Source organism: Mirounga leonina, unplaced genomic scaffold, assembly GCF_011800145.1.
Source record: "Mirounga leonina isolate KUSES-001 unplaced genomic scaffold, KU_Mleo_1.0 Mir_165, whole genome shotgun sequence".
NCBI lineage: Eukaryota > Metazoa > Chordata > Mammalia > Carnivora > Phocidae > Mirounga > Mirounga leonina.
Genome location: NW_023270415.1, coordinates 46,748,480 through 46,760,289, shown reverse-complemented (window position 1 = coordinate 46,760,289; position 11,810 = coordinate 46,748,480). Strand labels below are relative to the sequence as shown.

The following is an 11,810-nucleotide window of genomic DNA, read 5'->3' as shown; positions in this document are numbered from 1 at the left end:
ATAAAAAAAAGATGTGTTTATATACATATTTTATATATATTTATAAATATATACTTATATAAAAATATATAAATTTATATATAATATATATAAACACATACATATATATATACACACACATATAATGGAATATCATAGAGCCATAAAAAGAATGAGATTGTGCCATTTCCAACAACATGGATGCACCTAGTAAAGTCAGAGAAAGACAAATACCATATGATTTCACTCATATGTGGAATTTAAGAAATAAAACAAAGAAAGAAAAAGGAAACAAAAAACCAGTTTCTCAAATACAAAGAAACCTTGCCAGAGAGACGGTGGATGAGAGGATGGGTGAAATAGATGAAGGCGATTAACAGTACACTTATGATGAGCACTGAGTAATATATGGAAATGCAGCATATTATACACCTGAAACTAAGAACACTGTATGTTGATTATCCTTCAATTAAAAAAGATTAAATGGCAAAAAAAAAGAAAAGGCAACCTACTGAATGGACAAAAATCTTTACAAGTCATGTATCGATAAAGGGTTACTACACAAACTATATAAAGAATTCCTACAACTCAATAGCAAGAAAACAATCCAAAAATGTGCAGAGGATCTGAACATTTTTTCAAAGATGACAGAGATGGCTAACAAGTACATGAAGAGATGTTCAACATCACTTATCAGGAAAATGCAAATCAAAACCACAAGGAGAGGTCACCTCACACCTATCAGAATGACCATCAAAAAGACAGTAACAAATGTTGGCAAGGATGTAGAGAAAAGGGACAGAACCCCTCACACACTGTTGGTGAGAGGGTGAATTGGTACAGCCACTATAAACAGTATGGAGTTTCTTTAAAATATTAAAAATAGAACTACTTTAGAATCTAACAATTCCACTTCTGTGTATTTATCAGAAGGAAAAGAAAATACTAATTCAAAAAGATATATACTCCCCCACAGTCATTGCAGCCTTACAATAGCCAAGACATTGAAGCAACATAAGTGTTGGGTGAATTAATAAAAATGGGGGCACCTGGGCGGCTCAGTCGTTAAGCATCTGCCTTTGGCTCAGGTCATGATCCCAGGATCCTGGGACGGAGCCCCGTGTGGGCTCCCTGCTCCGCGGGGAGCCTGCTTCTCCCTCTCCCCCTCCCCCCACTTGTGCACGCTCTAATAAATAGAATAAAAATCTTAAAAGAAAATGTGATATATATATGTGTATTATACAATGGAATATTTAGCCATAAAAAAGAAGGAAATCTTGTCATGAGACAATATGAGTAGACCTTGAGGGCATTAGGTTAAGTGAAATAAGTCAGAGAAAGGCAAATACCATAGCATCTCACTTACTGTGTGGGATCTAAAAAAAAAAACAAGAAAAACCCTAAACTCAGAGAGAGAGAAAAGAGTGGTTGCCAGAGCTGGGACTGGGGGAAAGTTAGGTGGGGGGAATGTAATGTGAGAAGGTAGTCAAAAAAGTACAAATTTCCAATTATAAAACAAAATCTGAGGATACAATGCACAGATGGTGACTATATTAATACTGTATTGCATATTTGAAAGGTAAGAGTGGGTCCTAAAATTTCTTATCACAAGGAAAAAATTTTCTAAGTATATGTGGTGATGGATGTTAACTAGGCTTATTGTGATCATTTCACAATATTTACAAATATTGAATCATTACATTATACACCTGAAACTAACATACGTCAATTATAGCTCAATTTAAAAAAAAAAAAATGGGCAAAGGGCCTGAATAGATATTTTTCTAAAGGTTTACAAATGGCCAACAGGTACATAAAAAAGTACTCAACATCACTAATCATCAGGTAAGTACAAATCAAAACCGCAACGAGATATCACCTCACACTGTTAGAATGGCGGTTATTAAAAACAAAAGAGATAAGAAGTATTGGCCGAAGTGTGGAGAAAAGGGAACCCTTGTGCACGCACTGCTGGTGGGACTGTAAGTTGGTGCAGCCACCATGGAAAACAGCATGGAGGTTCCTCAAAATATTAAAAATGGAACTACCACGTGATCCAGCAATCTCTCTCCTGGGCGTAAGGAAATGAAATCACATCTCAAAGAGATATTTGGGGGGGTGACTGGGTGGTTCCGTTAAGCATCTGCCTTTGGCTCAGATCATGATCGCAGGATCCTGGGACTGAGTCCTACATCAGGCTCCCTGCTCAGCAGGGAGCCTGCTTCTCCCTCTGCCCGCAGCTCCCCCTGCTTGTTTTCTCTTGCGCGCTCTCCCCCTCTCTCTTCCCCCCTCCCCCCTCACTTCCCCCCCTCCCCTCTCCTTCTCATCTCCCTCCCTCTCTTGTACTCTCTGACAAGTTAAAAAGAGAGATTTGCACCTCCATGTTCATTGCAGCATTATTTATAATAGTCAAGACATGGAAACAACCTAAGTGTCCACAAGTGGATGAATTGAAAAAGAAAATGTGACACACACACACAGCAATATTAATTGGCCACAATAAAGAAGGAAGTCCTGACATTTGCAATAATACAGATGGACCTTGAGGACATGAAAAGTGAAGTCAGAGAAGGACAAATAACAGATGATCTCACTCATATGTGGGATCTAAAATAACTGAATTCATAGAAAGCACAGAGTGGTGGTTGCCAGGGGTGAGGGGTAGAGGAATGATGGACAACGGGTAACAACTTCCAGCTAGGAGATGAATAAAGTCTGGGGATCTAATGTCCAGCATGGTGACTATAGTCAATACTATATTGTATATTTGAAAGTTGCTAGGAGTTGATTTTAAATGTTCTCACTACAAAAAAAAAAAAAAAAAAACACAAAAAAAGACCCCAAAACACCCAAATACAAAAATACAAATGGTAACTCTGTGAGGTGATAAACGTATTACCATATTTCTCAATATACATGTGTATCAAATTATCATATTGTACCCTCAAACTCACACAACATAATAGGTCAATCCTATCTCCATAAAGCTGGAAAAAATAAGATACAAAATACTCTGGCAAAAAAAATAACGTTCATTGAATGAGTGAAGGAGAGGGGACTCTCAAGAGCAGAGGCTAGTCCTGGTCCAAGCCAGCTGCAGGGTTGGCTTGGCGAAATGATGAATGGCCATTTGATCAATGCTACGAGGCAGAGGCCAGCCCCAAACAGGTGGAAGAAAGTTCCCAGGAGGATGGGCTCTGCTTTGCTGCCCTGAAGACTGGGCCAGATCCCAGAGCCTACATAAGCCTCTACCCCAGGGGACACTCAGGGATACACCTGGTCTTGGTGTAGGACAGCCTTCCAGTTCAGAGATGGCCCACTGGCAGAGGAAAAACCCTAAGTCCCATCTACCCTGGACTGAAAATACCAGAGTACAGGTTTTTGTTTGTTTGTTTTGTTTAATTTGACAGAGCGTGCACAAGCAGAGGGAGAGGGAGAAGCAGGCTCCCGTACTGAGCAGAGAGTTGGATGCGGGGCTCCATCCCAGGACCCCGGGATCATGACCTGTGCCGAAGGCAGACATTTGAACCGACTGAGCCACCCAGGCGCACCCTGGAATACAGGTATTAACATGATTTCATAAAGGAAGAAAATTCAATGTAAGAGTCCACTAACTTGCTCAAGGCCCCGCAACTAAAAGCCACTGGAATAGAAATTCCTCTTGCCATTCTTAGTCTCTACACTATACCGCCTCCCTAACTTAATGGTCCTAAGTCTTCATTTCCTTTTCCAGAATACCAGAACCATCAATGGTTCCTAGCTCACAATACCTGGGGAAATTAAGCGGTAAAATGAACACGAGAGCCTGACATGCAGTAGGCATGCAGGAAATAACGGGTGTTCGGCAAATGTTGGTTCTCCTTCCCTAGTTCCAGATCCCCCTTCAGGCACTCAGCTGTCACCTGGTGAGGGCTTGCATTACAGAACCAACTGAGAGATGATGGAGGGAGGTGGGCGGGGGAGGGGCTAGGTGGGTGATGGGGATGCAGGAGGGCACTTGTTGGGAGGAGCACTGGGTGTTATATGTAAGTGACAAATCACTAAATTCTACACCTGAAACCGATTTTACCATATACGTTAACTAGAATTTAAATAAAAACCTAAAAAAAAAAAAAAAAGGACTTTCAGTGTTATCACTGAATCCTAGAGTAAACCACTCAGACCAATGGGGGGGGAGGGGAGGAAGGGAAATCACATGTGACCTTGGAAAAGTCCCTCCACTCTGGGCCTGTTCGGTCAGTGGCAGGATGTTGCCCTTGATGTTTGCCGGCAAGAGTTAGGAGATTAAGGAACAGGAGGAAGTATGGAGGCAGCCCAGCACCTGCCTAGTGACAGGCGCACAGGTAACAGCAGAATCCCCTTACCCCAGTGGCCACGGCCAGAGGGGCAGGAATTCTACTTTGATTTCACTAGAATAAGGGAATTAGGAGGATTACTTTACACAGCTAAAGATCAAAGACTGTTGAAAGAACTTGGGCTGGTTAGCCCGAAGAACACAGGGTTTATACAAACCCAGCTAACTGGATGCCGGCACCTATTTAAAACGAGGCTTCCTGGGGATCAACAGAGGCCCAACCCACTTTCATCTGATAAGGTTTCTGGTATATTAAGGGAAAAAAATTGTTGAGGTTTGCGGTATATTATTGGGAAAGTTTTTTTTAAGGAAAATATTTAGTATTAAAAAAATACTCAATCGGGGTTATAAATATTATGGCATACCTTCAGTGTTAGATTTAACAAAGGTTACCACACAAAACTAAAGCTAATATAATTGCGCTAGTCCTAGGACAACTACTAGATTTATGTAGTTCTTGAAAATCTTAATTCGCAGTGCGCTGCATGCGGGCTTTGTCCACAGGTAACGGGACCCAAACTTTTTTCAATCCTGTCGGGGCACCCACCTGGAGAAAAGGTCAACTTTTTGAGCTTGAGGGCGCATCTGCATGGGATCGGTCTCTCGCTGCGTCTCTCCCTGTCTCCCCCTCACGCGACAGGCCCGTTGGAAGGGGGGCCGGACATTCCACCAGCCACGGAGTCAGAATGGAGCCTTGGAGCCGACGCTTGGAGAAAGCGGGTTTCTCCAGGGCAGGGCAGGGCAGGGCATCCCCCCTCCAAACCCCCCGGCACGTAGCCCCACCCTGAAATGTTGGGGCGGGGTGGGAAGTAGCTCCTTGCGTGGCACGTGGGCAGGACATTTATGTGGCTGGAGCAACCATTTTAAACTTTGGGGGATTCTGATGAAAATCCGGAGAAGACCTAGGACCGTCTCCCCAGAATTCTATCTCCCCCGCACCTACGCACGCACGACTTTCCCGCCAAGGAGCCGGGAGAAGTCCACACCCAGGGTGAAACCCCCGCCCGGCCCCTGGGAGCCCGGCTCCCCGCAGGCGCCGGCACCCCGCCGCTCGGCCAGAGCTGGGCGGGGCTCGGGGGCGGCGTGGCCCGGGGCCGGCCCCCCCTTCGACGCCCGGGGCGGCGTCGCCAGCCCCCCCACCCCCCGCCGCCACCGCCCCGGGGCCCCGAGACCGGGCCCGCGCTGCTGCAGAGCCGGGACTCGCGGACTGGCGGCTCGGCTTGCCAAGCGCTGTTCCCGGGCCGCCGCTGGAGCCATGAAGATGCACTTCTGTATCCCGGTGTCCCAGCAGCGGCTGGACCCGCTGGGGGGCCGCTACGTGGTGCGCCGGGGGCCGGGGTCCGACTGGGCTGGGGGAAGGTCGGTGACCTGGCGGGGCGGGGGCTCACCTGCTCGCTCAGCTAATCGGGGACGGTCTTTCTCTGTGTTGCAGCTGTACTCCGTGTACCTGGACGGCTACCTCTTCTGCAGGGTGCGCTACAGCCGACTGCATCGTTGGAACGAACAGGTGAGCAGGTTCGAGGCACGTGAGTGCGCCCCAAGACACCGGACTTTTTGAGGACTCCAAGCTCCTAATCGGCAATTTGGTATTGCTTGGCATACCGCTCCTTGTATATAGGTTGCCGCTCCTAACCATCTACAGCTGGGAGATGAGGGGATAGGCTCAGGTCGTTCTCCCAACCCCTTTCCAGCCCAGTGATCCCCCCCACCCCGCCCAGCAGCCCCACCTGGCAGGGTGCTCCATTTCAGTTTCAGCCGTCCCCCAGGACAATGCCCCCATTCAAAATGAGCATACTCAGTCTAGACCAAGGTGCCTTAGGAATCTTGTACGCAGGTGTTTAATCTCCTCTCTCCCAGAGTTTCTTAGGCTGACTTTTTAAAAAAGGTGTGTTTATTTTTGTTTTCAAATTCGTGTATTTATAGGCTTCAAGTACTGGCAGGCTGGAAACCCAGGAAGCAGATGACTTATCAGGACAGGAGGCCATTTCCCACTATAGTTTCTCACTCTGATGTCGTGGTAGCATTTTCTTTGGGAGGCAGCCTGATTTATTAACCTGCTCTAATGGGCTTTATTGTCCTAATAAGGAAGTGTTGCAGGTCTTCAAATTGGGTTGGAGAAGTAAAAGAAAGTTTGGAAATAAACTTCACCCTCCCTCTACCTCCACGCATAGTGTTTTCTTTTTAATTAAATTTTTTTTTTTTAGATTATATACCCTGATTTTAAAGAGAATATACCTAAAATTAGAAAGAAAGGGGAGCCTGGTTGGCTCAGTGGGAAGAGCATGTGACTCTCGATCTCAGGGTTCTGAGTTTGAGCCCCAGGTTGGGTGCAGAGATTACTTAAATAAATAAAACTCAAAACAAAACCAAGAAACAGACAAACTTGCCCAGGCAACAGCTATTAACATTTTTAGGAGAATCCTTCCAGGCAATCTGGGTTTCTAGTGAGTAGATATACCTTCTGTTGAAGGACAGCTCTTAATTTCATTTTTTTTTTTTTCTACTATTGCAAACATTACAGTGAGCCTTCTTGCTCGTATCAGGGGGCATTGGAAAAGTCCATTTTCAAGATATGATTACGTTTCTTTGGAGTCAACAAAAAACAGGTGTAATGTGCTTGTTATCTTGTAATATGCTTGTAATTTGTGTGGTCCTCTCTGAATTGCTAGCACCTGCTGCAGTTGTCCCAGAAGGTTCTCGGGAATGATGGTGGGCAGACTCAGTGAGGAAGGCATGGATTCAGACTTGTGCAAGATGAGAAGCTACTTGTGACCAAAACCTGTCTGGGGATTTGAGAGGACTGCTGAGGTTGGCAGATGGAGATCTTAAGGGAAGAGAAAGTATAGGTGTATTAGGTATTTGGAGGAGGAAGTTGAAGTATCATCTCCCCCACTAATCTGTCTTCTCTAACGTGAGGTGGAATTGGGGAGGTTGCCATTCACAACATGAAAAGCAGGAGACAGCAGTGGGGAGCAGGGGGGTGTGGAATTGACTAACCACTTCCTGGCTGGTCACCTTACCTCTTCTCTGACCTTCAATTTTTTCATCAAAAATAATAAATAGGTGGTTATAGGTGTCCACTTTCCAGGGTACTTGGGAAGAGTAGGGGCCAGTTTCCGCCAGAACCTCGGACGTGGTACATGCTCAGTAAACCTTTGCTGACTGATTTAAGATTTTTATTTATTTGTCAGAGAGAGAGCGTGCACGCACAAGCAGGGGGAGCTGCAGGCAGAGGGGAAGCATTTCTTTGGGAGGCAGCCTGATTTATTTTAAATTAATTATGCAATTATTTAAATTAATAATGCAAATAGCCACCTAAGCTCAGCCTCCAGCTGAGCAAGGAGCCCAATACACGGCTCCATCCCAGGACCCCAGGATCATGACCTGAGCCGAAGGCAGATACTTAACCAACTGAGCCAGCCAGGCGTTCCCCCCCCGCCTTTTTTTTAAGATTTATTTATTTGAGGGAGAAAGGTGCGCCCATGATGGGAGGGGCAGAGGGAGAGAATCTCAAGCAGACTCCCCACTGAACGTGAAGCCTAACATGGGGCTCAATCTCAGGACCCATGAGAGCATGACCTGAGCCGAAACCAAGAGTCAATGATTAACTGACTGAGCCACCCAGACACCCCACTGCAGTGGACTCTTAAATATTGAATTGCCACAGCCTGGTGCCCAATGTGGGGTAGAGAGTAGATATTAATTAATACTTCATATTTGTCCCAAGTTTTTCAAAATCCAAAAGTGGAGATTTCTTTATCCAGTTTCCAACTACCTTACACCTTGCACTTAGCATTTTTCCTCTTTCAGTAGGAACAACTTCATTTTAAAGAAACTATTTAGAACTTAGGTGGCTATTTGCATTATTAATTTAAAACAACAACAAGCAGTTACTGTGCCTTAAGGTTGGTGCCAAGAGCTTTACATGTAATAGCATGTTTAGTTTTTACAGCAGTTCTATGAGCTAGGATTATAATTAGCCCCATTTAACAGATGAGAAAACTGAGGCACAGCTTGCTCATAATCAAACTGCTGGTAAGTATTGGAGCCAAGATTTGATCTCCAGAAACTGCTGTGACCCATTACATTTTGTGGTTTCTTACTAAAGTCAACAAAATAAATTGTATCAGTAAGACAATTGGGTCCTGAAATAACAAGGTTTTACTCTATTTTGGAATAACATGAAAATTCCCAATTTTAGGTGTTCAATGTGGTGAATTTTGGTAAATGTATACAATACTACCACCATAATCAAGATAAAGAAAAGTTTTGCACTCTAAAATTCCCTTGTCCCCTTTGCCCTTGATCCTCTCCCTCCACTTCTCACCCCAGGCAACCAAGATCTGCTTTCTGTCTGAGTTCCAAGCACAGGATTTAATTCAGACTGCCCAGCAAGCCTCTGTGGGGTCAGCAATACACTCATCATCATGACTCCCGTTTTGTATGTAGTCTGAGTAAGGTTGCCAGATTTAGCAAATAAAAACACACGCTCCGCAGTTAAATGTGAATTTCTGATCAACAACAAAGAAATTTTTAGATAAGTAGTTCCATGCAGTATTTGGGACATACTTAACCAGGCATCCTTTATTTTGTCTGGCAACCCTGAGTCTGAGAAAGTTTGGGGGATGTCTTTCAGGCACTTCTCAGCTAGATCTTATTCTTCCTCTTCCACTGAAGATCTGAAAATGGCTCAGAATTCTTAATCTGATTTAATACAAAGCACTATAAAAAGGGAAACAATAAAAGGCCCCATCTGTGTGTGCATTTGAGTATATTTCCTAGGAAGTTCTGCATCCTGATAGAATAAAAATGTCGTCTTATAGAATTAACTGCTTTATTTACTTAAGAAATATTTACTAAATTCCTATTAGATGGTATGCACTGTGGTATATTCTGTGCAGATGGCACTTCAGCACATGTGATTTTTTTTTTTTAATTTTATTTGAGAGAGAGAGTGTGTGTGTGTGAGAGAGCACAAGCAGGGGGCAGCGGCAGAGGGAGAAGCAGGCTTCCCGCTGAGCAGGGAGCCCGATGGCGGGACTCGGTCCCAGGACCCTGAGATCATGACCTGAGCCGAAGGCAGACGCTTAACGACTGAGCCACCCAGTCGCCTCAGCACATACGATTTTTGACTTTTAAGTATTGGATTTCTATTTTGTATATTGGATAACTTTGAGATTGAGGAAGGGCACCTGCCCAGGCGAGGTGGCCCCTACTCTTTCTCTGCCCAGCTGCGTGGAGGCTAATGCATCTAAGACTGCCCCTGGGGAACTGAACCTGGCTGTTTTTCAAGATGTCCGTTGTGACTTGTGCCCTCTGAAGTCATCACCTGCAGCCCTGTCCCATGGTGAGATTCCTTCCAGGTCTGGCAGCTTGCCCCTCTGCTGTTGAGGGCTGTTCATCTCTCTGCCATGTGAACTGCCTGACCTGACTTCTCTCTGCGCCTTTGGCTAAATAAAACCAGTTTGATTTATGCTCCACTCTTGCCTACACCACCTTCCTCTAAGGGATTTAAAGAGACCTTCGAAGGAAACATTTAACTAGCTCATTTTGACCAAGTGTTAAAGATGAGGCCATCCTGTGTAAGCGACACTGGACTCTATGAAAAGGATGCCCGCCCCTTTGCAAACATTCTGCCAGTATCAGATATGGCAATGGGCGCAAGCCATAGAATCTTGCGAAGGATCCTTCCATGGTGATGGAAATGCTGTGTGAGCCCATATGTGCTGGTTTAGTCTTCGCCACTGCAGATGCTAACCCAGCCTAGCTCCTTCCCCTCTTTCCCTACCTCAGATTCTCTGTATTAGACTGGCCCATTCATTACCTCTGTCTACCTCACTTCCCTCTCCTGGGAAGACCCCTGCTTTCTGGCCCACTGGTCAGGGACCAGCCCTTTCTCAAGACCCATCTCAAGCCTCACCTCCTCTGGGAAGTCCTCCCTGATTGCATGAGATGCCTTTCTCTGATTCCTGTGTCACTTCGTGTTTAGACCTTGTCATGTTCCTCCTTTTGTGTATATATTTTCTTTCCCTTGGTCATTTAGTTACACAAGCCAAATATTTAAATGAAGGAATGAATGAAAGCTGTAGGCATAATATACCCAGCATGGAATCCTTCTTTAGTAGATGCTCAATAGAGATTTGGTGGAGGAGAAGGAAGGGAAATGAGGGAGAGAAGGGGAAAGTAATGAAAATCTGCCACTTATTAGCTTATGGGACCTTGGTTAAAGTCACTTCATCTCCCCGAGCTTCAGGTTACTGTGATTATCGTGTAACTTTGATGTGAAGGTGGCAGGATGACATGTTAATGGTGATGATGATCATCTACCTCACAGGGCTATTTTGAGGAACAAACAGAATAATATACAAGCTCCAGGCTAATGTTATTTGGTGCCAGATGCCACAGTCTGGATTGCTTTGAGCTGTGGCCCTTTATCTGGTATATCTGGGGTTTTGATTCGAAGGGGCCTTGGAGAGGTGGAATGGATAAGTCAACATTAGAAAGGACACCATTTGTGTCTGTAATTCCACTTGTCCTGGGCCACCACTTTGGGATAAGTATGGGGGGCCGGGAGGGCATAAGGCGGGGAAGGAGATGATATTTTCCATTGGCCAGTGAAGTTCTCTTCATGTTAAAAGGCAGAACTCTATGATGGAGAAATCAGTGCAGGGGATTGTGCTGGGATTAAAAACATGTATTATCTAAACAGGGTCTTTCAAAAACCAACCAAAACCCCAAACAAAACATCTCATAATAAACAAAAGAGGTATGTTTTCCTTTGGAGAACTTTGAACAATTTTTTGGAAGTCTTTGGGCTAAACTCTAATACCAGGTAATTCTTACTATGCTGTTGGTTTTAATAGCTAAACTGTGTTGCTGAGACCAGTAACAAAGGTTATATTTTGATGAGTTGAAGAACTTGGGGAGTCAATGATTGATGTTTGGCAGACCTAACTACTCAGTTTATTATATGTTTATCTTCCCGCTTAAACCAGTATTAGAGAGGGGAGGGGAAATATTCCTTGAGAAGTCAGCTCAGGTTGTAAAACCTGCTGGGAGAGTTTGGGCTGTGTTGGGTAATAGAACCTTAAGCCTTGGTGACTTTTCCCCCCAGCTCTTGGCCTTATGGTAGGGGCTTCCCCAAAATGCTCTCCTGCCCACGGAAAACCCAGATGGCTTAAGGATGCTGTGATTCAAACCAATTTGGGAGCATCTTCGACATTTATGAACGCATGCCTAGGAAGACAATTGCATTTTAAAGATCGCTTAATCCATTAATCAAGAAATAGTCACATGCAAAGAAGACAATTTTCTGCTCCTAGTTCATGGAATTAACAGAGATGGGGTACATAAATCCCAGGTTGTTTGAGCAGCCTTGCCTGGTTTGATGCTAGAAACCTGATTTCTGGCTAGTTTCCTTTCTCCTATTTTATTTTATTTTATTTTATTTTATTTTATTTTATTTTATTTTATTTTA

General features: G+C 44.4%; 1 protein-coding gene across 1 annotated transcript in view; it reads left to right on the top strand.

The window, feature by feature from the left end:
* Positions 1 to 5,580: 5,580 nt before the first annotated feature.
* SNX31 (sorting nexin 31) overlaps positions 5,581 to 11,810 on the top strand; it is a 57,552-nt gene continuing 51,322 nt past the window's right edge. The window contains exons 1-2 of the mRNA XM_035011646.1: positions 5,581 to 5,654; positions 5,766 to 5,840. Of these exons, the coding sequence (XP_034867537.1) occupies positions 5,589 to 5,654; positions 5,766 to 5,840 (141 nt within the window). The 5' untranslated portion in view covers positions 5,581 to 5,588. The remainder of the gene's footprint in view (positions 5,655 to 5,765; positions 5,841 to 11,810) is intronic.